This window comes from Chrysemys picta, chromosome 2 (genome assembly GCF_011386835.1).
Source record: "Chrysemys picta bellii isolate R12L10 chromosome 2, ASM1138683v2, whole genome shotgun sequence".
Classification (NCBI taxonomy): domain Eukaryota; kingdom Metazoa; phylum Chordata; order Testudines; family Emydidae; genus Chrysemys; species Chrysemys picta.
In genome coordinates this window covers 178,615,291-178,643,175 of record NC_088792.1, presented here as the reverse complement: position 1 = coordinate 178,643,175, position 27,885 = coordinate 178,615,291, and the positions used below count along the sequence as shown (strand labels likewise).

Genomic DNA, 27,885 nt, shown 5'->3' with positions numbered 1-27,885 from the left:
CTCTTGGATGCTTGCTTCCTCTTTAGGTGGCTCCCTAAATTATTTGAAATGCTTTGTACAGCACATTTCTTGTTCTTTTTCGGTTGTTAGTAGGTACCCTTGTTTGTTCCTGATGAGAGTTTTTGTTGGTGTCTGCCAATTACCACTGATAAGCTGCATCATTTTGTAGACCGTTCCTTGTTCACCATGAGCAGCTGCATCCTCTGCTTGTGTTGCCAGATTATCAATATAATGCCGTTTGTCCGCTCTCACAAGGCGTTTGACCTCCCGGTGTGCCTTGCTATACTGCTCGTGGTATTTGTCCTTTAGCTTCTGGGATTGTGTGTCCAACTTTTTTTCTTCGGGGCTCATCTGGTTTCTATGGCGTTCCCTGTGGTGGGTGTAATCCTCTCCTTCCTGTCGTTGTTTGTGTTGTCCTTACCAACCTTGGCATTCAGGTCTCCCAGGATGATAGTTAGGTCGTGGCGTGGTACTCTCTCTAACTCCGCCTATAGTGTAAGGTAGAATTTGTCCTTTACTTCTTCATCACTGTCATTTGTCGGAGCATAGCACTGAATCAGGGCGATATTATTAGGTTTCCATTTCAGTCTGGCTCTCCTAAGTCTGCTGCTGATGGATTTCCATTCAAGCAGGGAATGTTGCACTCCCTTCTTCAAAAGGATGGCAACACCCTCATGGTGTTGTCCATCATCCATCCAGAAAACAGCAAAGTTTCTCCCGAGGCTGTAGTTAATCTTCCTGATCCCATCCATCTCCTCTTGCTGACACCCAGGATGTGTAAGCTGTAGCGTCTCATCTCTGCTGTGACCTGAGCTAGCTTCCCTGCTTTATACATTTTCCGTACATTCCAAAAAACAAGTCTGGTTTTTGTCTTGGTGTTGAGCACTTCAGTCTTCATGCCAGTGGCTTCCTTTTGGTTTTCACCACTGGCAGTCACATTGACTCCTGGAGGCCATCACACACAGTAATGGTCAATTTCTCAGTCACTGTTTCCATAACATATTTTGTGTTTTTATGGGACAGGGTTGTTAGCTCTGTGCCTAACCCCCAACCTGGAAGACCAGGGTGTCTGTTTTGACTGAATGCAATAGTCATTGTGGCAACCAGAGGACTGCACAACAGTTTAGGATAGGAAGTGAATAAAAATACTGTATCCAACTGAAGTGACAGGGGAATTGAGGTAGGCGGAATTTAATTATTTGAGTTTGGAATATGGCCAGCACACCCACTCTTGCAAAAACTCCCATGGGATCTTTCATGATCAGAAGTGATTAAGGCCTCAGTTTGACATTTCATCTAAAAGACTGCACCACAAACAACACGTGTACTCCCTACACTGTGACGGACTACTAAATTTTGACCCACCTGCTGAATTACGTGTATCACTTTCAAAACAAAACAAGATACTGTAGGAAGGTTTCCACTCCAGTGCTGACTAGGCCTGACCTTACTTAACACAAGAGTTTCTCTGAGATCATAGTGATTTAGTTGCGTGAAAATTTAAAGCAAAGATCAGATTTAAAAAAAAATTAATATAATTTAAAAACACTATAATGAGCATGTCATTAGTACAGTGTTTGTTAGTTGAATGAGTAACAGAGTAAGAAAACAGTTCAGCCACACGAGACAGAATTCTATAGTTAAGAAAATAATTGTGTTCGAAAAGGACGGATCATTTAAAGGTCAAATTAAAGCTAGCTTAGTCTCCTGCTCTAGACTCAGAAACCCATATATGATTGTGCTGCCTCTGCAATTCAGAACTCCCAGATCCTAGGTGGTGAGAATGGTGAGGAATGGGAGTGCCTCCCTATCAATTTCTCTGGCTGCTCCTGATGGAGGCTCAGAGACTACCCACCCAATGTCATCTTGGCTAGAAGGTCAGCAGATCTGACACAGAGTGTTGAGAGCCCAGAGATGGTGTCAAAGCAAGTAAAATAGAAAATCCATATTCTTGAAGAATCACTTGGTGAGAAATATTAAGATTGGTAATTACTTTAATCCTTTGCAAATCTAATCACAAGTACAATATACACGAACCTAGAACAAGCAAATCTAAAAATGAAGGCTAGTCACCTGTAACCAGAGTTCTTTGAAATAACCTCTGCACATTCCCACTCTTAGGAATGTGCAGAGGCCACTCAGAGAAGGAAACTAAGTTAAATTAGAAACATAACTTACATACATACAATGTCAGAATTTAAAATTTTATTTTTTAAGAGCAGTGCAGAACCATACTCTCAGACAATTAAGAGGTCTTCACAGGGCTGAGAATCCTGAAAACTAAGTGTCAGGTGAGTAGGTAATGATTTATAATCAGAGGTTACTCACCTTGTGCAGTTACTGGAATTCTTCAAGATGTGTCTCCCTAGGGGTGCTGCACTTTAGATGCGCTTACACCCCCATGTGCCTTCAATCGGAAATTTTTGGTGGTAGTGCCTGCTCGTGCTGCACACCTAGGGCATATAGGGCTGCACAGGCAAACTGACCTCAGTTTGTTCTCCATCACAAAGTCCCATACAAGAAACACTGAAACAGGGGAAAGAGGACAGGTGGCAGAGCATTCACAGGGACAAAGAACTTGTTACTGCACCAGGAGAGTAACCTCTCTTTTTTCTTTGAATAGCGTCCCTTTGGGTTCCCCATTTCAGGTGACTTTCAAGCAGTATCCTCAACATGAGGAAGCTTTGAAGTCGAGTCCAATACTAAAAACAAGACTGCATTCCCAAGGCAGCATCTCATCTAGAAGAATGAACCACCACGTAGTGCTTGGAAAACGTATGTATTGCAGACCAAGCTGCAGCTCTGAAGATCTAACCAAGGGGAATGTTTTTGAGTAATGTCACAGAGGTAGAGAAAGAGCTCGTGGAATGGTTAATACCTTAGGAGGAGGTTGTAAATGGGCAGATTCATAACAAAGAATAATACATCCAAAAATCCACTGGAGAGTCTCTGGGTGGAGATTGTGGATCCTTTGGACATTCAGCAATTGATAGTCTTGGAGATTTTCTAAATGATCTGGTTTGGTACAAATCAGAGGCTAGTGTTCTCCTGATGTCTAGGGTATAGAAGGCAACATCCATCCTGGTGTGATGTGGCTTCACAAGGAAAACTAGAAGATAGATATCTTAACAGATATGAAATTCAGATGACACCTTAGATAGAAAATTTAGTATGTGGATGTAATGAGACTTTGAGTATGTCTACACTGCCATTAAATACCCTTGGCTGGTCCATTTCATTTGACTTAGGCTCTGGGGTTATAAAATTGCGATGTAGACATTTAGGCTTGAGCTAGAGCCCGGATTCCGGGCCTCTCTCCCCTCACCAGGTCCCAGGATGGATGAGAGACTCATCACTGGGCAAACAGCAAGGTGAATCAGATAAGGGTAACAGGCCTGTCTGGGCCACACTGGAACTATTAATATCATCTTGGCTTTGTCTTGCTTGATCATGTTTATCACCTTAAATATCAGGGGCACTGGAGGAAATGCATACAGAAGGCCCTTTGTCCATAGAACAAGGAAAGCACTTCCCCCAGTGAGTGGGCGGCCACCTCCACTCTCAATTAAAATGGTTTGCACTTCTTGTTGGTTAAGGTAGCAAAGAGATTCACTTCTGTAACTCCCCAAGTCAGGAAAACGTGACTGAGAATCCAGGAGTCCATCTCCCATTTGTAATTGCTTGAGAAGTGCCTGCTGAAGTCATCAGCCATAGTGTTTTGTACCCGAGAGGCAGACTGCCAAAATTAGGATGCGGTTGGCTATACAATGGTTCCATAGCCTCACTGTTTCACACAAAGAGGATCTCATGCCTACCCCACCGTCCATCACACCAGTTGATATAGAACATGCAGACTACGTTGTCTGTCATGATTTTTATGAAACTGCTCCTGATTTAATGGCAGGAAGTAGATACGGGCACTTCTGACTGTCCTCAGCTCCAGGATGTTGATGTGCAACTATGCTTCTTGTGCAGACCATTTGCCCTGAATGGTGTGGATCCCTAAATGTTCTCCCCAACCCACCAGAGTTGCAGCTGTCATTATGGTGATGGCTGGGGAGAGCTGGATGCATGGAACACCTGCACAAACATTGTCTGGGTCTTTCCACCAATTGAGTGTCTTGTACTTGATGAGCGACTGACACCAGTTTCTGCAGGTTGCATTTGTTTGGGGGCATAAACCATCCTGAGCCAGCCCTGGAAACATCAAAGGCATTACCTAACACGTTGTGTCACAAAAGTACAAGCTGCCATGTGCCTGAGTAGTTGAAGGCAATTTCTTGTTGATGTCTGTGGACCGATTTGAATTTTTGAGATGAGGTTTGTTAAGGCCATGACCCTATCCATGGGAAGGTAAGCTCTTGCTCATACTGCATCTAAGGATGCCCTTATAAATTCTATCCTTTGCACAGGGCTTAGAGTGGATTTTTTGATGTTGAGATGAAGAACTAGCCTGTGGAACAGAGACACTGGTGTCTTTATGGTGAAGAGAATCTCGTTGTAAGACTGGCCCTTGAATAGCCAGTTGTCAAGGCATGGAAAAACAATTATCTCCAGATGAAGATAGGCAATGACTACCTCTAATACTTTCAAGAATAACCTTGGGGCAGAAGATAGGCCAAAAGGAAGCACCTGATACTGGAAGTGATCTTGACTGATCAGAAACTGAAGGAATCTCTTGTGAGCTAGATAAATCGTGACATGAACATACGCATCCTGAAGGTCGAAGGCTGAAAACCAATACCCCAGTTCCCACAACGAAGTTATAGCTGCAAGAGCCACTGTCCTGGATGTTTGTGCCTTCAGCAAGTTGTTTGGGAATCTTATGTTCATTCACTGCTTCCACAACCAGAGAGTTAGGTGAAAGATTGGAAAACAAAAATTCAGAGTCCTTGTTCGGACTTTTTTTTTAAATCGGCATGCTTGCATGTCGGTGGTATTGTTAACCAGGGTCTGCTAGATGGTCTTGGTAAGATCCAACAGGATCTCATTAATTGGCAAGGCTACTCGAGCAAAGGGTGTCCACTGGAGAATATCCAGGAACTTATGCTTTGACTCTGACCTCCTCTATGGGGATCTGCAAAGAGTCTGCAATACATTTCATTAAGTACTGGAACTATTTGAAATCATCAGCCAAAGAAGGTGGAGGAGGCATAATCATCTCATCTGGGGAGGATGAGGAGATATTCGTTTGCAAAGTAGCATCCTTATCTGTTCTGGCCTCCTGCATGTGAGGTAAAGGAGGAGGGAGAGATGAAGTAGGAGAAAGTCTCCTTCTGTGCTCTCCAAGCGAAAGACTAGGGACGCATGAGAATTGCTGTTGATATTTAGGCCAAGGATCCCAGGATAGCCACTGAGGGGGTCCACTGGACATGGGAGGTGGCATCCAATGGTGCTTGAATCAGTTTGGGGCACGGATTTGTCCTGGGTGTAACTCCCTTCTCTCCCCAAAAGTAACAGGAGGGACGTTCCTTTCGTGAGTAGTGGAATTCTGCACTGAGATTGGGAGACAGAAGAGAACTCCTCATCTAAAGGAAGTGCTCTGCCACTTTTTGAAGGTGCTGGAGGACTGAATGGTACTGGAGAAAAGTACAGTCTCAGTCACCACGTCACTCTCGCTACCAACAGACATTTGATAACCATTATTAGTGAGACTTCAGCTCATCTGAAACGAATAAATCACTGGAGTGTCTGAATTCCTGTGGTACAGGGTGGGTTGGCATGGGGCAAGTTTCACAGTCAGCCAACAGCATAGACTGCTCTAGTAAGTCTCATCTGATGGAAATAGACAATACTGAAGAAGATGGCTTGGGAGGAACCGAGACAGAATAAGAAGTATGCCCTCTCCCTGGTACATCATCTCCCTGGCCTAGGAATGGAGAGTACTGAGTATGTTGTAGGTGTTGTCCTTTTAGGAGTAGAGTGCTTAGACTCCTTCACTGCAGTGTCCTGCTGCTGTGGCATGGAGAAGGATCCTGGTACCGAAGCATGTTTGGTGCCTTTAGGCTTAGAGGAGCTCAGAGCTCCAGGCAGAGGGTCGGTATTGACAGAACATGGAGACTCTGCAGTACCCATATTGGGATGTGAGATCTTCAATGTGATCTTACTTTGAGGAGATGAAGGCTTTCTCAAAGCAGAGAATTGGCCCTCTGTCTAGGAGTCTTCCCTGAGTCCTCCAATGATCCTTCCAGAGTAGACCTGGACAAGCATGTAGATATTGATGGGACACTATGCTCATTCAGAGACTGCTGTGTGGGGATGGAGATGGGATCTCCTTGCCTGGATCCAAGGCCAGATGGAGAGAACATTCCATCGTTAAGAGTTTAAGCTTTGTCTCCAGATTCTTCCTAGCTCTGCCTTCAAAAGCTGAACAGACGATACACTTTTGCCTGATATATGTTTCTCCAAGCAACAGATATGCCAAGAATACCTGTCACTGACCAGCATAGCTTCCCAGCAACTGTGGCAATGTTTAAAACCCAGAGACTCTGGCATACCCTGGGATGATGGGGATCTCAAAGGAAAAAACAAACAAACATCCCCCCGCCCATGATTATAGAACAAACCTCTCTACAAAATGAAATATTTATATAAAATTAAATTTAAGGAAAGGTAAAGAAAGAAAATGAGACTGAAGACAAGTGGGCACACTAGCACTCTGTCTCAGACCAAGTCCATTGAGAAGGAACTGAGGATGGTTAGTCTGCATGGCCTTATATGCCCTCGATACGGAGTATGAAGATGGGTATGACTCATGTGTGGCCTGACCAGGATCTACACAATAAATCTCTAATCAAAGGCACAAGTGGAGCACCCATAGGGACATTGCTTGAATTAGAACACATCATTTTATAGTTGTTACCGCAACACCACTTATTCAATTCATTTTATCACCTCCATACTCTATATCCACTCTTGCTGTTTAGATTTTTCCAAAAAAAAAAAAAAAAAAAAAAAAAAAAAAAGCAGTTTCAAGTAGGTAAAAAAGAAAAAGAAAAAGGAAAAAATAACTAGCTGCGACAAGTGCCTCTACCTTTAGTTTTGAAGGAGAAGTTGCAGTAGTTGCAGTGGTAAGGACGGACATCCGTATGTGTACGAATATGCTTCTTCAACATACTTGGTTTCTTACAACGTATACCACATTCTTCACAGATGTACTTTCCCCTTCCTCTTCCCCGAATATACACGTATTCTTCATTTGATTTGTACCTAACAATAATATGGTAACAGTGAGGAAGTTTGTTATGAAGTGGGTTATTTTCTAGATAAAGTCTGAAAATTAGAATTGCAGTAGAATGAACAGAATTCCAGAAATAATGCAATATGTGAATGAATGACATCCAAATCAAAGCCTGTCTCTGATCAACTCATGGCATTTTAGTCTTCAGTTATTTTACTAGGTAACCAACAAAAGGTTTAGAGTGGAATCCTAATGTCTTTAAGAATGGGCTTCCCCCCCAGACGACAAACATCTAGATTCCAAACTTAATCTTAATTCTGTTTAACACATACACACACTTCTAAAAACGGTCAATTTTTGTGGGGAGGAGGAAGGTGCTAAAAGAACATCATGTTGGAGACTGAGGTCTATGTAACAGGAATAGCCTGGGTTATGACAGTGAAAAATTCCTCACATCTCCCTGCCAATGTACTTCAATCTTAACCTAGTGGGACCCCCTCTGGATGAAAGTGTACTTCAGAGTCTGCTGCCATTCATTACTTGGCTTCTCTGCTGAGAACATCATCCAGGATGCCACTTGAGATGATGATTTTTTGTGAAATGGATTCTACCCATTAGGAAATGGGCAGAGAAAAGCAACATCACTTTGCCTGGACACATGGTAACAAACTTATGCTCACCATTGCCCTGAATTGGATTCATCAGCCTAGAAATGAACGGCCCTGGGATCTCATTACCAATCACCTAAGTCATGTCGTCTCTCTTCTCATTGTGCCCCCCCCAAACCTTTAAAAATGTCAGTGTTACTTTACTATTACAAAGAACTGTTGTAATATGTTATATGGAGGGTACCACATGCAAGTGATTGTTATTTTGATGAGCATTTAATATCTGATGCAAAATGTTACAGTACTTTATTATTTTGAGTAAAATTTTCAGAGTGATTTGCAAACTAGAGCTCTCCAACTTTTTTACAGCATAGACTGCATGTGAACAGAGATTGTATTGAGGACCACCATCCTGCCCAGGCCTGATCACTTAGACAAGCTCCCCTCCCATCCACAATCACATACCATCATTGTGGCAGCAACAAAAATCATTTACATGGACTGGTAAAATTAGGAAAATACCTATGCCTATGGCCATATCTAGCTATAACATCAGACATTTTTAATGTGATGAGTGTTGTGATCTTTGGAAAAAATTAATCCCACTCTCTACTGTTTCTTCATTTAATCTTTCTCCTTTTATCTGTGCACCACCATGGAACATATGACTTGCTGTTTCTCTAGGGAAAACCAGGAAGCATCCCCACAGACCATTGTTGGTCTACATGCCAGTTTAGGAACGGTTAATTGAAATAAATTGAAAGAGGAAAGATCATCATACTTTCAAACAAAGCCCAGAACCAAGAAATAATTATCCCCAATAGTGTTTGGTTAAAAACATATATACTTGCCCTCCATCAAATATTTTAACTCTTCTTGGTTCGGTTTTGGTAAAGGAATTTTCTTTATCGTGCTCAGTGCTCGTTTCAGAGTTTTCTTTATTGCTGAATTCACTTGGAGTCAATTTTTTTTTATTTAATGCCCGCTGAAAGAAAATAGGAAATTTATAAATTTCTGACGACAGCTGATGTTAACACCCTTCATTATGTTATTCAAGTCAGTAAATTAAGAATAAACAAAGTAAAAAACCAATTATATGCACAAATAATTGCTTTAGAAGCCATACCCGTAACACCGATTGCAAATCTTTGGAACAAAGATGTTCTACTAAGCTGATTTCCTACTTTTTCTTACTACACATTGAGAATTTATGGACCCATTGACCCTTATGGAAGTTACTCTCTCATGGCAAACGGGAATGCTGTGAGTTTGCATTCAAAGTAGCCTCCTCATTCTGTTGTCAAGGGCTCGGCTTAGGTGGGGTTATGGAACAAGCATGAAGTTTGGGCTACAAACCTACTTAGTCCCCTGAAATCTGAAGAGGCCCTCCCATGTCTCTCCATGTCTCTTGGCCTCTTATCTGTGGCAGAAGCCATGAAGTCAGTGGCTGTCATGCCAGCTGCAACCTCAGGACTCTCTTAGGTGATGTCCCTCAGCAGCACTGGGTGCTACTGTCCTCCATAGTTTGACTAGAAGTGAGAAATTTGAGCCATACAAACCAATTATTTCCACTTTCTCCTCTGTTACTACTGGTATTGTATCAGGACAACATTTTATGAGCACCATATATTCCAACCACTTGCTCATTAGAGCTGTCACAGGGAACTGTGGGGGACATGTCTCCCTCAAAAATTCCTGTCTTGTAGCTGCAATGCTCAGATTCTACCAGGGACACATGAACCACTAGCATCTCATTGCCTCCAGGGGCGGCTGACAACTGGCAACAGAGATGAAGAGGGGGAGAAAGACAGACGTATACAAAGAAGAGATACTTACAGGTTATATTAATTTAAAAATATGTTTATATTTTCACTGTAAAAGTGGTCCATCCACAATTTAGTAACTTTCAAAGCAGTGATTCCAAAAACCCTTGATAACAGTATTCCATGTGTTCTTATTGCCAGAAAAAATGGAGAGTGTACCAGTCATCTAACAATGCAAAATAATTTTTTAGTTTTCCCTTGATTATTAAAGAAGGAAATTATTTTCTATCATTTTTTTTGTGAAGGCTACAACATTTACCAGTTGAAATCTAATCCTTCCAAGTCTAGGGTATTTATAAAATGAGGCAATGATCTAATTAGCTGACAGTTATTACAGCCATATTTATAAATTATTCTACCCACATAGCTGGCATACCTAGCACATTTTCTAATACTAATAAGCCAATAAAATGGTAGGAGAAAAATATTAGACTCATTATTTTAAATGCTTTTTATTGAATATAAAAGTGAATGCTGGAGGTTTTAGGATTCACAGGAAAGGCAATGCCTCAGCGATTTATTTACATTGATCGCATATTAAAACACTAAACTACATTTCTTAAAGGATGACAGTCATCCTGGTATGAAGGGATTGCGCAAGTTCCTCTGTGCCACATGCTTTTGCTTTTTGCACGTGTAGGAGTATGATGCAGAGAGGTGCACCACTGGGGATGGGTCAAAGGAGGAACTAGTATATTCATAATTTGGCATATCCAATGACCCTAACAGTCTGCACAAGTGCAGGATGCTGCAGCTGCTACTCCAGCATATAAGGTTGATACATCTCTGTGTCCTGACTGATGCTGGTCTTTCCTTCCTCCACTCTAAATACACCTCTACCCCGATATAACGCGACCCGATTTAACACAAATTCGGATAGAACGCGGTAAAGCAGTGCTCCGGGGGGGCAGGGCTGTGCACTCCAGTGGATCAAAGCAAGTTCGATATAACACGGTTTCACCTATAACACGGTAAGATTTTTTGGCTCCCGAGGACAGCGTTATATCGAGGTAGAGGTGTACTACTTCCACATCAAGCCTGATAATTCTGGCTTTATGCAGTGGAACAAATTTCACCCTCATGCAAAAATATTGTTAATGCAACATGAAGGATAAAGATATCTCTGGACAGGAGATACTAGAAGTTCAAGTGTCTGTGCAAACTTAACTCAACCACATTGAACTTCCTGTATATTTCATGGCATATGTTATAGCTTACACTATAAAAAGTAATAGACTAACATTTATGTTTAACAAGGGAAAAGGGAATAGAAAATACAATTTCTGTGCAATGTGGCCAGCAGTATGTGACCATTCCTAGCACCTGGAATTTGCTGACTTTAAGTGCTTGATCTTTCAATCTTAATGAATTAACTTTTTTTTTCACATTTAATTTGTAATGGTATAAAAAGGAAAAGGGGAAGAGAATCCAGAGGTAATTAGTCTATGTAGCTTACAAGCTCTTGGGTCATCTGCACTAAGATGAATTTAACCTTTCTATAAATATATGACATAAATAATGGTGATGAGACAGGATATTCAAATCCATGTGTTCAAAACTACCAGTCACATATTTTAATTAACTGGTTTTATGCAGTTTAGCACTGGTTTTAGTGTTCATAACATACAAGATAACCCCAGTGAGCTGTAGAAAAACTTTTGCTATTACAGAAATGCACGAATAGAAATGTTATTTGAATTTCTGTCAGAGAATTTCAGGAATCAGGGCCAGCTCCAGGCACCAGCTTAAGAAGCAGGTGCTTGGGGCGGCCAAGGGAGAGGGGCGGCATCTGTGGCAATTTGGGGGCAGCAGGTCCCTCACTCCCTCTAGGAGCGAAGGACCTGCCGCTGAACTGCCGCCGCCGATCACGGCTTTTTTTTTTTTTGCTGCTTGGGGCGGCAGAAATGCTGGAGCCGGCCCTGTCAGGAATCACTGGGTAATCAGGAAAATCTGCATTTTTATTTATTTTTTGTAAATAGTGTTTGTGAAAAGTACCAAATTGACCCTCATGAAGACTCAGCTCCTCTCTATCTGTACGAGAGGTACAGTGCAGGCAGAGGCAGAACAATCCATTAATGTGCCCCACTCCTAACCAAAAGGACCACAGCTAGTGGTCAACTGATAAGAAAAATTATATTGGACAGTAAAAGTTTCCTTTCTTCAATTACTAATGCCTGACAATCCTCTCAGTGGCTTTCCTCCTGCTGTTATGACTGGAGGCAAAGGGCCTGATTCACCTCTGCATTATTCAGTTTTGTGCCACACTAAATCCACCAACTTCAGTTAGTGGTATAAAACTGGAGTGACAGTGATTAATGCAGCACAGAGACCAGGATTTAACAACTACTGCTGCCAAGTACAACTGTTCCATGGAAAACTACACCCAGAACCAAAGTTTTCCAGAGCTATAACTTTCATGTTATAATACTCAATCGTTTTCCCCCATTGGCACGGAGCCATTTAGGGAAAATGTTTTTTAATATTTTGAGATAGTTTGCTAGTTTAATATAAAACTGCTCCGATTTAAGTTCTTTCACACATAATCCAAGAAAGGAAATGATCCAGTTAGTAGGTATTTTCCATTCTTCAGCCTATTGATGGCAAAAAATCCTCACAGTGGAATGTATCAAGAATCACCTCAGAGAGGGAATCAAACTTTAAGAAAGTAGTACACAAAATTAGGTACAGATGCTCCCCGACTTACGCAAGCGTTCCGTTACACCTTGCATAACTTGAATTTTGCGTAAGTCGGAAATGTAACCCGACCATTACACACACACACATACACACACCCCAAAAAAACCCCAACTCCTATTTTTAGCTTATGGAACTTTTTCCGTATGTGCGGATTTGCGTAACCCGGGGGGCGTCTGTAGTAACTAGGCTTAAGAGAGAGCTACTGAGAAACCACAGATAGTGTCAGGTGATTGAGCTTGTAATGTCTAGGGAAGAAAATGGAGTTTGGACCAAGTAGCTACCTCTCCTGTCCAAGAAACTGCATTAGCTCACCAGGCCTTTAATTTATTTGAACATACTGTATTTATTTATTTTAGAAGCAATAGCCCCTCCTCTGTTACACACATCTTTGGGGTGTACTTTGAATCAATGGTCTGTGCCCACACTATTTCCTCTGGTCCAGTCAATGGTAAAGAACAGAAAAGGGTCCTGGATTTCCTTATTGCCTGCATTTACTTCAACATATCTTTATTCTTCTCCTGACAGCTAATGTCAATAGAAATGTCTTTTTTAGGATTGGGATTAGCACAGAAAGGTGACAATATTGTAATAGCATTCTGAGCGTCCAGAAAAACCAGTTCAAACTCCACTGCTTGAGTCATTTAAACCTGAACTGGACTGGAGGAAACAGCTGAGAATATACTGTATGAAAAAATCCTGCATTGGTAAGGTACATGCTAGCTCTTTTCAATCCTTAATTTCTATTTTTTAATCCTAACCTTCGCACAATCTGAGGTATACATTAATCTTCACTTGACAATTTCTTGCAACACTTTCTTCTTTTATAACTCCTTTAAGAACAAGTGCTAGTCACTCAATTTGATGCCAGTCAGAAGCTGGAGAAATGAAGATGAATTTCTTTCCAGCTTCACCATAATAATATACTTTGAAAAAAAAATCAGCATATAAACTTGAAGAAAAATTAGTAATTTTGCTTCTTTGGTAGCAGAATAAGTGTAAATGTAAGTAATGGCCACATATGACAGCAGCCTCTGTTTAAAAGGACACTTGTCAAAATATTATTCAGAATCTTGTTACTCACTATTTATACTCTAAACCAGGAGTCGGCAACGTTTGGCACATGGCTCGCCAGGGTAAGCACCCTGGCAGGCTGGGCCAGTTTATTTACCTGCTGACGCGGCAGGTTTGGCCGATCGCGGCCCCCACTGGCCGCGGTTCGCCGTCCCGGGCCAATCGGGGGCAGCGGGAAGCCGCGGCCAGCACATCTCTCGCCCGCGCCGCTTCCCGCCGGCCCCTTTGGCTCGGGACGGCGAACCACGGCCAGTGGGGGCCGCGATTGGCCGAACCTGCCGCGCCAGCAGGTAAATAAACTGGCCCAGCCCGCCAGGGTGCTTACCCTGGCGAGCCAAACGTTGCCGACCCCTGCTCTAAACTGAAATTATTTTCCGACAGAATTTTCTTTTCTCCATCGTACATGCACATTGGTTTGTTTTTGCAGAGGCTGCTCATGACTGTTCTTTTAAAAAAACAAAAAGTAAAGTATAGTGAAAAGTCAATACAAAACTTAGCTTTCCCAAAGAAAATGGCTAAATGCACATAACTGGAAAAAAGGCCAATTTAATGCCTACCTGTCACAACAGTAGCCCTTTAAGTTTTTTGTTTTAATTTAGTAATATTTAAATACATCTCATCTACTATATGAGTGAGACATCTTGAAACAGATACTAGTAAAAACAAGAAAAAGAGAAACACTGACTTTGCAATACATAATACAATTCAGTGGCAATATGGATACAGAAATGTACAGAACTGTATTGAAATGTACATTTTTTGTTGTTAATACAAAGGGTTAAGTCTTCACCCCAGTGAAACTGAGGACAAAACTTCTAGTGACTTTAATAGGGCCGGGATTTCACCCTAATACTTTCCTGCCTATAGACGTTTAATAGAATGTCCTTACAGCCCCTCTTGCAATTCTGAAGTTATTTTTCTAACCTTACGGTATATCTGTCCCCACCTCTGAATATTTTGTATCTTAACCTTCTCTTCAGCACAGAAATACTAGACAGATCCCTTTGGAGCTGCTAAACTGTAGTCTTTGCCACTGAACAGCAACACTTCTTTCCCTCAGACGGGGGTGTGTTTCCTCCATGGCAATTTCAGGCCCTGTTGACCCAGATTCAAATCCTCACATAGCCACAGCACAAAGAATGTTGTGCTGCCAGTACACTGAAGACTAACCCAAAATAATCATTTTGTATGTTCTAGACATTCTTTGCATGATTCTAGACAAACTGATCTCTGGGGCTAATGTTGAAGCCTTACAGCTGTACCCAAAAAGAAAAAAAAAAATCTGCACAGAACTCGCATCAGGCAAAATGGTAAGGAAAATGTAAAGAGGAATCTCAAACTGCATTGTACAGTGCACAGTTTTCTTTATAAGATGATACAGCTCAATGTGCACATTTCTACATTTTCTTAGTTATTAACCTTTTGGTGCCTGGGACAACAAATTCAGGCAGACTACATAAACACTGACCCTTGTTGCCAATTTATAATATATTATTGGTGTAGCATTTCAATACAGAAAAATTCTTAGGGTACGGTCTCTTCTTAATCTATTTGCAGAAAGGTACATCAGTAACTAACAAACATCAAATTCAGTGCAAATTAGCATACCGCTCTGTTTGTTAGTTTTACAAACACTGAAATATGTGGCCATTGCAAAAAAAGTCTCCTTTCTTCCACATCTTTATAGTGCACCAAGGCATTAAAAATGTTATCACCTTGCAGCTTAGAGAGTAGTTAATTTTTAATGATCACACCTGTTAACTTTTGAGGCAGGGGGGTGGAAGAATGGAGTGGAAATATTCTTAAAGCAAAAACCAACTGAAATCCTTCTGTCAGACAAGAGAGTGACTGTTCCCCCACAAACAATGAAAAGGTAAATTTTAATTTGTTTTAGTTACTTTGAAAAAAAAGTAATTTTATACTCTGATAATGAACATTTATCAATAGCTCGCTGTCCTTGTATCTCTCTGAAGTAGGCAGGCAATTACATTGCTGCGTCTAATGCTGGTGTCCTTAGCATTGCCATTCTGGAGGCTTACCTGACTGCTCAAGGACAAGATAGACTATGTCAGCCAAGCTGTGCATTTGATTACAGGCCTTCTAGAACAGAACTGTAACAGGGTGGCTTGCCTCTTAAGGGCTGGAAGACCTAGGGCTAGTCAACCCTGATTACTGAAGAGGCACACCTGGGTTGGATCATGCAATTCCCTATAAAGTGCAGCAAGTGGCTGTAGTGAAGGGGGAAGCCTAGGAAACGGCAGGAAGTGAGAAAGATTTATATGGGGAAAAACCCTGATACCAGAGCGGTCTATTAGCCAGAGCCAGAAACTTGAGGCTCCAACCAAGTAGGGCTGGGAGTGACCCAGGCAGGAAGTCCTGGGAGCGAACTGGAGACTTCTGGGAGTGAGCAGGCTCCAGAAGACAGACCTGGGACGAGGGGCAGGAAAAGCCCGGGCATAACCCAACAAGAGGGTAAACCTGACGGACTGTGTTTTGGGACTTTCCGCTTGATTCTGGAACTTTATGCATGTGAATAAACCTGGACCCTCGAGAAAAGGTGGTGAATGGATAAGAAAAGCCCAGGTGCCATTTGTTTAAGAAGCCCTTTGAGTGAGAAATTGTTAGCAGGGCACTGCAGAGCCACCCCTGGGCAAGAGGGGGTGCATAGGAAGTTCCCAATACACGAACCAACTTGCATATTCTTTTGTGTGTTTTGTGTGTGTGTGTGGGAGGGGGTTTAATAACAAAAACAGGGTAATTAATGGATTGTATGTGGTGATCATCCATGTCCAGTTATCTAGTTTCTGTTAATGTTTTAGTGTGGAAGGAAAAGTTACTCAAATTCATTCAAAATGTGCACAGAATATTATACTCTAATAAAGATTCTGATCATGTATGGGAAGCACCAACTGCAATGAGACACTCATAGAAAAAAAATTTTCAGGACACAAACAGATTTGAGAATAAACGTTATAGATATAAAATATGTGCTATGAGATATTACTATGCATTGCAGCGATATTTTATAAACATCTACATTGCAGCCAGTTATACTGCCTCTAACTCACTCAATTGTGCCTAGATAGTCAAGCACATACAAGACAATCATTTGAAAAGTGTATTGAAGTCCCATTAAATTAAGTAATTTGTACTGTATACTCTGGATTGAAACAGAAATCCTGTAATGGCCCATAATACCTGGCAGCATTCAAAATGCATATATTTCAAAGCAAGGAGCCAACACTTTTTAGCTGAAGACACCATATTGTAGAATCATATATCATTCTCAGACCTCAATGTTTTTACCTTATTGCGGTGCTCACACAAATGAAATGCTGTAACATTAGCTATAACTAGGTATTAGCAGGTAGATATTGTGCAAACTCCTTCAACAATTTTGAATTTTCATTCTTAACCTATTATTCCAGTCAGGGGTCTCTCTTCACTTGGAGACTATCAAATGCGCTGAATAGTATGAGGTCTTTCTGTTGAGGACATATGAGCCACTGAAGGAGTCTGATGCTCTTTTACCATTGATTCCATGTCAACGGTGTTATTCATATGTATGTGGATTACGTATATTATTTTGAACATGTTCTTCACTCTATAGATTTAATGGGTTCTTTGGAACAATATCAATCAATAATATGGAACGGGTAGTGAAAATTCTTAAGAAAGCAGTAACCACATTTTAAATGACATTATCTTGGCAATTGTTTCATCCGAACTATCAAATTGGGGGATTGGGATGGGAATTGTACACTCTCTCTCCCTCCCACCTAAGTTCCCTCCAAACCTCATGGCTGCGCAGCAGACAATAAAGGGCTGCGCAGTCACAGAGGCCTGGAGAGGAGAGAGGTAAGGGGTGGGGGGGGGGGGACTGGAGAGGGGAGCAAGTTGGGGCTTGCAGGGCTGCCGCAGGCCTTTCCCCCACTTACGGAGCTCACTGCTGCCAGCGGGGAAAGGGGGCCCCCTCCCCCGGAGCTTGCTGCTGTGGCGGGTAGAGGGCTGGGGGGAGTCCTCTGGCCCCAGCCCCAGGGCATCTTGCACCCCCAAACACCTCTTCTCCAGCCCCACCCCAGAGCCCTCACCCCCCCCCCCCGCACCCCAACCCTCTGCCCCAGGTCTGAACCCCCTCCCACACGCCAAACTCCTCGGCTCCACCCCTGTCACACATCACCTCCATATTGGTGCATATAATAAAATTCATTCCGCATATGGATATAAAAAATCAGAGGGAACATTGCCTCCCACCCACCTTGTTTCAACTAGCAATGATATCAAATGTATTTGTACCACACCCATGGATAACTGCTCAATCTGAGAGCTCTATTTTACATCAGACAATAATAGTCAATTTATAGGGTCAAATACCTGCAAACTCTTCATTTACAAACAAAGCTGCTTTTAAATAGACAGTGTTGAAGTATTTAAATGGAAGCTATTTTTGGTACACTCTTATTGCAATTTAAAACTAGCCAAATGGATTTCTGTTCAAAGACCTGTCCAATTTTAATCTACGAAGATTTTTTTTTTATGACAAGCGATAAACTCCTAAGAACAAGTTTCTTCATTGAAATAGTGTAATATCTTTATAGTAGTGCATCCCAGCACAACTATAACACATAAGCACATTATGCATATAATTAGATAGGAAAAAAATCAAGGCACAATACATTATTAAAAATATAAATGCAGTATGCTTTTTTAAAGCAAGTACTCTATAAACACAAATTTGATCCTTAAAATTAAGATATATTAAATGTACTTTAAAGTACCTTGGTTAAGCTGTTCCTCCACTTGCTTGAGTAAACCAATACGTCGGATCTGGAATGAGTTGTTATTGCTTGAGCGTATAGTGGTTTTTCAACTTTTTGTTTTGAATTTAGGAGGGAAAGAGCAACCTTTGTTGACAAACCAAGTGGATTGGGATTGTTGAGACTAATAGTCCAAGTAGAATATGCTGAAGTTTTTTGGTCATTTTGTAGCAGATGTGATGGCTTTCTTTTTAATAGATAACACCATGTCAAATTTGTTGAAGTCTTTAGGCTTGGAAATGACAATCGTTGTGTATCCCCTGCATTTGCCACAGACAGAGTAGTTCCAGGGTTTGCTTGGCCTTGGGTATTAATTTGTGTGCCCTCATTATTAACCCGGGGGGACCACCTTTCTTGACTGTTACCTAAAGTCTTCAGAAGAGAAGTCTGATTATTCACTGCAGAAGGTTCAGATGGCTTTTTAACTTCAAAATTTTGAGATGCAGAAGATGTCAGACTTTCAAATTCAGGTGACTCCTTTATGGTTTCAGAAACTCCAGTTTTAACACTTTCAGATGAATGGTGGTCAGTCACTAGCACATCTGGTGAATTTCTATCTTTGCTGCTTTTTTCATGTTGTGGAAGAACATCAGGCTCTAGTAAGAGACCTTCAAGAGGCTCTGTGGTGCAAATCTGTCGCACCAATACTGGTTTCTTTTGCCTATTAGGGTCACTGGCTCGAATGTTCAATGTATGCATTGATCTAGCATCTGTTGTGCAAGCTGCTCCACTTTCATCTTTAACACGCTTTTGGTGTTTTTCCATGGCAATATCTAAACTATTGGCTGGTGAGAGCATGCGTTTACTTGATGCTGTAGCTTCTTGTTGGGGGAAGAGTCCACTAACTGGCAATTTCTGAATAATATTCAAGGAACTTGGCAAAGGTGAATTTCTGCTTCCAGTCTCAGAAAACGAATGATCAAATATAGACGCTGATTGTAGATTTGGCAAAACCCTCTGATGATCTCTGTGTAATTTTGGCAGCGGAGTTTTCCCTTCAAGAGTTGGCACTGTCACAACATTTGTTTTACAGACAGACTGATTTACCTGATCCTGCGTCACTAAAATTTGGGGAAGAGGTGTAACAGTAGCAAATCCATAAGATGGAACATTACTATGAACACGAACAGGCACCACAAAAGGTGGGGTGTGATGTATTTGACCACTGGAGTTTTCAGGTATCATATGTTTTCGGGGAGGCATTGAATACCGATGAGACATACTGTCAGCTAATTTAGTAGGTACAGATAATGAAGTCCCACTCTGGTCCAAACCAATTTGACTTGGAAGAGCGTGGGTTGGGAAAGCAGTTGTTATTGGTTTAGAAGAATACGACTTACTTGCATGCAGAGCTTTAACTTGAAGCTGATACTTGGGAGCAAAGTAATACTCCTTTTCAATAGACTGACAGGAAAAGGTGTTTTTGTCTGCTTGTTCTCCTGGGGCCAGTACTTTAAGAGAAGTCTGTGAATGCTGTGTTGAGGGCTGCTTTCCCTGATTATGCAAAACAGGACCTAAAGGCTGCTGAACAGAAGGGAGGCTAAGAGGGTTACAGTTCTGAGTTATTGATTGAGATTCATGTAACGGCTTAGAGTAAGTCTGTGAGTGCTGAGAACTTGAAGGAAACTCCACTGAAGTTCTACTAGAGGTCTGCAGCCTGTGAAATGGTACTGTAGACACATCCGTTGCATGAGCTATTTGAAATGAAGATGAAGATTTAACTTGAGGGAGATGGTTTTCTGGAGCAATATTTAAAGATATTTGTCTTACAAGTGGCCCCCTCCTCCTTTCTAACAGAGGCACATGTCCGGTAACTCCACAGCCAGAAGACAACTTTGGAGAGGATCTCTCTACAAGTGGGGTAGGTTTTGATGGAGACATATTTCCACAATCAAAAGATTTACTTCTGTAATCTACAACCTCCATGGATGGTTGTGTGCAGTTAATTTGTTCTGATGCAGCACGTCTCATTTCTCTGCAAGGAGGGCCAGGCACACCAAGTGTATTTGAGCCAGCAGGAATTGTAAGGAATTCTGCTGATTTATTAAGATCTATTTTGGAAGCACTCTCAGTTTTAGAAATGTCTTCTTTATCAAATGAAGCTGAGAAACTAGAGGCATGAGATAAACTACTCTCCCGACTTAAACTTCTAGAAAGTGTGGAGTCAAAGCTTGATTCAGCTGAAGAATGCTCAATTTCAGCCAACCGGATCCTTTTCTTCTTTGGTGGCAGTTTTTCTGTTGGCAATTTTGACAGAGTTTCGCTACGCTGAGGCCAATTAAACTTCTCTGGTTTTTCCTGATCACTGAATTGATTTTCCTGGTCTCTGTCTGGTTCTTCTGTGACCAGTATTTCGGGAACCTGGATGTTATGTTGGCGAACTAGTTTTAATGGCTGCATTACTGCATTTCTTTCATTGGAGACTATTTGACTTTCCTGAAGTTCCACTCTGGGTGCTTCTGCTGACACTGATTGATGATGTTGGGAAGTGTTCAGATGAGAATGTCTTTCGTCTTGAATTACCACGGTGTTCAAAGGATGGTGCTTCACGGCCTTGTTAACCTCTTGAAAAGACACTGGTGAAACTCTTTCAAAAGATTCTGATTTCTCAAATGAACTGGGCCTGCTCAATGAATTAGTGTGTTGTATTACTGAAATTCCAGTTCCTTGTCTTTTCAACTCTACCTTTTCTTGTGTAACTGAACTTGTCTGCTTTTTCATAAGTGGAGAGATCTTTGGCTCAGTGGTTTGTTCTGTGCCTCGAGCCACAAGCTGAATTTGAGACCTTTGAAGCGGAATGCTGCCATGCTGTTGTGAACCTACGATTGTTGCATTCGGTTTAGATAAATTGGGAAAATCTCCTAGCTTACTTTGACCCTCTGTACTCTTTGATGGTATCCCAGTATCATTCTGCTGTTGCTCGTCATCATCTCCAACACTTTTCATTTTCCTTCTTTTTCTTATCTGTGGTGTCTGCTCCCAGACACCAGTTGAACTGGCAACTCTGTAGTGCAGAATTTGAGGTTGTGTAGTGCTGGGGACTATCTTATGTTCAGGCTCTCGGATAGCTGCCTTGGTTTTTGGTCCATGCAACTCTGAACAATAAAACTTTTTGTGGTTTTCAAAATTCTCCAGTTTTCTATAGCGGTTTCTGCAAGTTTCACACTCAAACATTGTCCCTCGCCCTGGATGTGATTTCTTTACTTTTTCCAAATTTGATACTTGTGCAAGTGACTTGCTCCTTGGCAATGAGAGTTCATTAGACAAATTACATCCATGATAACCTTCTTCTACAGATCGTGCTGGTCCAAGAACATGGCTTTCATTAGTTGAAGAGTCTTCTACTGCTGTCTGTCTAACAAGAGTGCGAGTATGCCCCCCTGGGTGCAGTGGAGTGACAGGTCCTGATAGAAAGACATCATCATACAAAGAGCCAATTTTATCATCAAATGATTGACTTCCTCGAATTGGATGAGGAGGTGGTATTAAATTTGCAGGTACAGCTGAATAGCTGGTAGTAGGCATAGAATTACTTCTGGTTATAGGTAAACAGTCAAGGGACGGTACAGACAGAAGAAAAACTTGCTTTGATTTCTCAGTTGGTGTGAAAGGAGACTTTGGTATGTCAGAGCTTGAACTAGTTCTTCTTCCCATCGGTTTTAAATCAAATTGGAAGGAGTCTTTAAATATGTATGATTTTGGTGAGTCTATACTGCCTCTTCTTGAAAGAGACGTTCTTCTTGGTTTCACACTATCTAACTGTTTGTCATCCACTACAGCTTCATTATCTGATATTAACTTTGAGATGCGTTCCTCAAGTGTTTTCGTTGCCATTGGTGGTCGCATTTGACCAGAGAAAAGTAAATGTTTTTCAGCACAAACGGTTTGTACAACAGATGCCACTGTGGCACTTATTCGTGGCACAGAGGACAGATTTTTATTTGGGTCTTTTTCAGAGGTGGACAATCCCCTGACAAAAGGAGTTGGTGGACTCATTGTTTGATCTGCACTCTCAGAACGTGAAAAGTAACCAGAATCAGTGCTACCTAAACTCCTAGGGCTCAAAAGACATTTTCCTTGTTCCTGGGAACAATCAGTTGCCTGTTGTCTTTGTAGCTGTGCATGTGCTGTTCCTACAGCAGACCCAAGTTGTTCTTCTAATGGACCCAGTTCTATTTTCTGGTGGTGCTTAACATCTGTCTCCTTTAAAGAGACCATGTGTGTTATGTTTGATTTTATATTTGTAACTTTAAAATCTCGTCTCTGTGCTGCAGCAAGCTCAGGCGTGGAGTCTGTTACTTCTGGACTATCAGCCCTTAAAGGAGAAACATTCACAGGATGAACTACTACTTTGGGTAAAGCTGCCCTAACTTGTGGTTCTGTGTCATGCAATGAAGAGTCACCTATTATATAGTTTGGATTGCTTAGTGGAATGGGGCTTCCTTTCCGTAACGTTTCAGAATTTGAAATGATTTTCACTATTTGTGCAGGTTCCAGTTCTAAGGATCCTTGATCACCTTGTCTTTCATCAGCAGTGCCTTCATCTTCACTTTCACAACTTTCTTCCACGTCTGAATGAATACTAAGTGCTTTGTCTGATTCATGGGATAGGAATAAACCACCAGAGTCCGGTTGTAAGACAAGTCCAAGTTTGATTGCATGTGCATGAGATTTTTTGTGCTTGTATAGATTACTTTTGGTTTTAAATGAAAATCCACATGTCACACAAGGATACGGTCGCTCTCCTGTATGGGATCTGATATGCTTTTGGAGAACACTAGGCTTGGCACAAGCCCTATTGCAATACTCGCAAACATATTTTCCTAGTTTTTTAGGCTTCTGGTCTTTCAGAAGATTACATATTTGTTCTACACCATGGTTGACAACTGATGCTATTTGGGCTGAATTATACAGGGGAGCTACAGGTAAGTGTGTTGAATGAGATGGCTTAATTGACAAAGATGAAGATGAACTAGCTACTAGCTGGTTTTGAGGAAAAACCTGAGTCACAGTAGAAGAGGGGGGGTGTACTACAGAAGAGGTTACTGCTATACTGTATATTTGTTGGAGTTTGGGGTTTTCTTGACCCTGCTGACGTACCAGTGATCTAGTGAAACCTGGACACACAACAATCTGTTGATTTTGCTGTCCAGTTTTAGCAATAAATTGTTCTTGTGAATGAGAAATTGACTTGGTCTGTGCTTGTTCACTCTTCCCTGATGTTACTGCTTGCACATTATGTGAAGTACAAGGGTAGTAGTGCGATCCAGCTACAAACTCTTGCTGTGACAAAGCAAAATGATTTGGGACACTTATTGTATTGGATGTGAGACTTGAAGAGGCGCTTGTAGATTTATTTGGTCTCACTTTTTCTATTTGCATCCCACAAGGAGTGCACTCTTGTGCTAAGATGTTCAGTTCAGGTTCCATAGCTTTTAATAAGACATCAAATGCAGTACTTGTACCTGAGGATGAAGTACTACAATCTACAAAAGTAATACATTCATTATGGTCAGTCTTTGATTTACTTGACAAGGAATTAGAGAGAGGCTTCTTCGCTGGCAAGTTTAATTGGCTTGTATCACAGTCTTCTGCTGTCCATTTACTAAAATCCAAGGACTTATGTAACAATGAAAGATTTGTCTGCACTGATGTCTCAGATGTGACTGTTTCATCAGTTACCTTGCTACTAAGTGTTTCCCCATTTTGTTTCACACATTGTTTTCCATTTTGTACAGGTAACTGATTCTTTGCTTGTAAGTGTTCCGAAGCATCAGGAAGAATTTTAGATGATGAAGATTCTTCTACATTTTGTTTATGCTTGGCCTGAGGGGCGTTTCTCAAAGGCGATTTTGGTATCTTTTTCAGATGGTTTTCAGTTACAATCTTTTTCCGTTTCACACCTTTAATTGTATCTGAAGTTCCTCTAGTACCAGCCTCTGAGATATGTTAAAACAAAACAGAAAAAGAAATGGTAAATTCACAGAATCACTGTCTGAATTATTATTACAACACAAATACATTATATCATCATAACAATGTAATGACACCTTACAGTTTCAACAAATCTAGTAAAAAATTTCAACATGTTCTAAAATGCAAATGGAAATTGTTTTTCATTCCACTACAAATTATTCAGAATGAACAAGTCTGTTTGATAGTCCCATATAACACGTCTTATCCTGAGCATTAAACTGTCCATCTAGCAGAGAAGGGCTGGAGATCGTTCCTCCAGAGTGTTCTTCATTTCTAGGGACTGAACATGCTGAAACCTGCACCTGTTGTCCTGGGAAGCAAGAGCTGAATTTTGATTCTGTGACTTGTGTTGCTAACACACCTAAGACCAGCCCCATGTTTCCCACTGTTAACATTTTATCTTCTTAGCTGCAAGACCTCTCTCTCAGCTACTAATGCTAGGCTTCTTTTGAGTAACCTCTCCCTGCTGCATTACGATCAGTTAGCTCTGTTAGCATAAACAACGATAATAGCACAGATGTTAACTAGACAATGCTGTTTTTACAACCATATCACCCAACTTTGCTCACTGAGAAAATATGATTGTGTGGTTAAGACACTGGGACTCAGAAAATCCAGGTTCGGTTTCCAGTTCTGCTAGACTTCCTATGTGACCTTGAGCAAGTCACTCTGGCTACATCAGGGACTGAGCCTCCCAGCCCAGGTCCACAGACTTGTGCTAACAGGGCTTGCGCTAGTGTGCTAAATAGCCACGTAGATGATGTGGCTCAGGCTGGAGCCTGCAGGAGGGGGCTTGACAGAACTATTTTTAGCATGCTAGAGCAAGTTCTGCTAGCACAAGTCTGTGGACCTGGGGTGAGAGGCTTGCTCCCAGATGCAGAGCAGACATACTCTTCAGAAGAAATCCTGGCCCCATTTAAGTCAATGGCAACATTTTTGTTGAGTTAAATTGGGTGTGGATTTCACACCTAATCTATCAGTGCCTCAGTTCCCAGTCTGTAAAACCGATATTTTCCTAATATTTTCCTGCTTCATTGGGGTGTTGTAAGGATAAATTAAAGGTATGTGATGTGCTTAGATATTACTGTGATGTGGGCCACACAGAGTACATCCATATGACAAGATGGTGAAAACACTGTATGACATATGGGGCAATTTCCTGAAATATCCTGTACTACTGTATTAAGTTTTATGTCTTATTGTGGGCCAGGATTGTATGTCACCTCTATAGGGGAAAATGTGACAGATGTAAGAACTGGGAGTTCTAAAGACTATACTGCAAATGTGCCAGAAAAGTATGGACTTTGGGGACAAGTGTTAAGTTGACTTTTGGGGGAATTTTTAGGGAGAGGCGAAAATAAAGTCCCCAACATTGGTTATGCAAAACCCCAGCCTTTTAAAGCTATACCCTGAGTAGATGGTTATTGTCTGTTGATTACTTGTTACAGAAGGCCAAGATAAAAGGCCCGAGCTATATAAAGAAGCAACTGATCTGCCCAGCCTTTGTTGTGGTTCTGGAGTGAAGACAATTGTGAACTTGTAACCATGGGGGAAAACCCAGTTGTGGGTTTAACCTACCAGAGCCCTATGTTGGTATTGGGGGTTACCTCCAGTGTTCGCTCTAATATTTTACGTCCATGTGCGGAATGAATTTTGTTATGTACACCAATATGGAGGTGATGTGTGACACATCACTTTCATATTGGTGCACACAACAAAATTCATGTGGTGAGGGTGGGACCAAGGGCTTCAGAGTGAGGAAGGAGGCTCAGGGCTGGGGCAGAGGGTTGGGATGCAAGCTCTGGGGTGGGGTCTGGGATGAGGGGTTTGGGGTGCAAGCTGCCCCAGGGCTGTGGTGGGGAGAGAGGACTCCTCCCAGCCCTCTTTTGCCACAGCAGCTCAGGGCTGGGTGAGAGGTACTTCTCCCCGACCGCGACAGCTCTGGCGGGGCTGGGCCAGGTCGAGCAAGGGGTTCCTCTCCCCGGCAGCTCCGGTGGGCCTGGGGAGGGATGCCTCTCCCCACCTGCCCTTGAGAGCCTGCTGCGTGGCCATGCAGCTTACAGGGCACGTAGGTGACCTCTGGTAAGATTTTTTTGCATGTGTGCAGCAACTTTTATTGTTATAGGTTTTCTCTGCAATGCTTTTACCTTAAGAATAAATATGCTTGCTTAGAAGGAGCTGTGTGGTAACTTATAACTGTGGGTAATACACTGATTATAGCCATTGGAGAAGAAAAAAAAAAAAGCAGACAGTGGTCTTTTTAGGTAGTCTGGCTGCTGGGGATATTACCATATAAGTAAGGCAGGGAGTTGTTCAGCCTTAAAATCCCCAGTCGGTAGGGAGTGAGATGTGGGTCTCTGCCCAAGAGAGGTGACTACTAGGAGCAGGAAGCCTAAATTGGGTACCTTTGGTGGACCACAGAGGGGAAATACAGGTGCAGTTATCCTGAAACTGTGACAAACTGATTGGGTTGGAGGGGTGGACCATAGATATTAATTTTTTGAACACGGTTTTAATTATTTTTGGCCAGTTAAATCTAAAAATAATGGCTCAAGCTACAAACTTCATTATTCAAACTTCCTTTATTATATTGGTTTTCTATGCAAACAAGTACGGAGACTTTTCTGTGTCTGCAGGCTCTAAATTTTTAGTTTTTGATTAAAGAGACTTTATCAGGTAATTATTTTTTAGCCTACCTTATGTTATAAAGGATACTTCAGAATATTAAAACTGCCAGAATGTAATTCACTTTTGTTTATACTATTTATTGATTTAATCTCTTTCAGTTTAGACAGTCAAAATAAGACTAGTCAGTTACAGTAAGTCCTGTACTACCAGGGAAATGGACCAGATGACTGAATAGGTATTTTCCATATCTAGACTCTCTGGTTAGGTTAGATTGAGAGAGATTTATTCCCCCTGAAAACTATGCTTGCTTGTTGATTTGTAAGGTACTACAAAAGTCACTATGCTGGTATATATGAAAATCTGCAAAGAAAATATAAAGAAATTGAGCTATTTAAATAATATTTTTGGATTTATGGCAACTCCTTTTCATTCACAGTAAAATCAAGCCTTCATTTTGTCCTTGTTTAAAAATACAAATTATTATAGTGGAACAAATGAAGCACTGAGCAACAAATTTTGTTTTTCTGTCAGGACTGTCTTCTCTCCCCCCGCATCCCCTCCTCTACATTCCTTGTCTGTTGCAAAATGAAGACGCCTTCCTTCATGGTTATTTTTCTGACTGGATTTATCAGTATCATTTCAGATGAGCTACTACCACAGATGAATTAAATCAGTCAAGTTTAAATGATTTTCCATTTGCGTATTCATGAAACAAAACTAACAAAATTTGAATTATGTCCATATTTAACTAGACTAGTTGCTCTATTTAACTAGGCATACACTGGGAGTTTCAGGGCTTCCCTGAATAGCAAATGATTTATAATATTAAGCAAAAGTATAATTTTGTAGCATAGGCATATATTATTCTGTACAGAGCATGCATCAAAACACAGTGTAACACAGCATATATAAAATGAAAATAAGTAGTAATATTTACTCTACAAACACACACACACACATGTGTATGCAACTTGCTGTTATGCACCTTTGTTTACCTCATCTCTGAATCCTATTCTAATCTGCTAAATATTTATCTATCCCTAATGCACAAGTGTCCAGAAAATCACCACCACCACCTCATGTAG

The 27,885-nt window shown here is 41.3% G+C and overlaps 1 protein-coding gene across 17 annotated transcripts in view; it reads right to left on the bottom strand.

Moving 5' to 3' along the window:
- Nucleotides 1-27,885, bottom strand: part of HIVEP1 (HIVEP zinc finger 1) — a 240,716-nt gene that overhangs the window by 27,691 nt on the left and 185,140 nt on the right. For all 17 annotated transcript variants that reach the window (XM_065584976.1, XM_065584972.1, XM_065584973.1 and 14 more), the window contains 3 exons: nt 18,158-24,135; nt 8,640-8,773; nt 7,034-7,209 (listed from right to left, as the gene is read on the bottom strand). In XM_065584976.1, the coding sequence (XP_065441048.1) occupies nt 7,034-7,209; nt 8,640-8,773; nt 18,158-24,135 (6,288 nt within the window). The remainder of the gene's footprint in view (nt 1-7,033; nt 7,210-8,639; nt 8,774-18,157; nt 24,136-27,885) is intronic.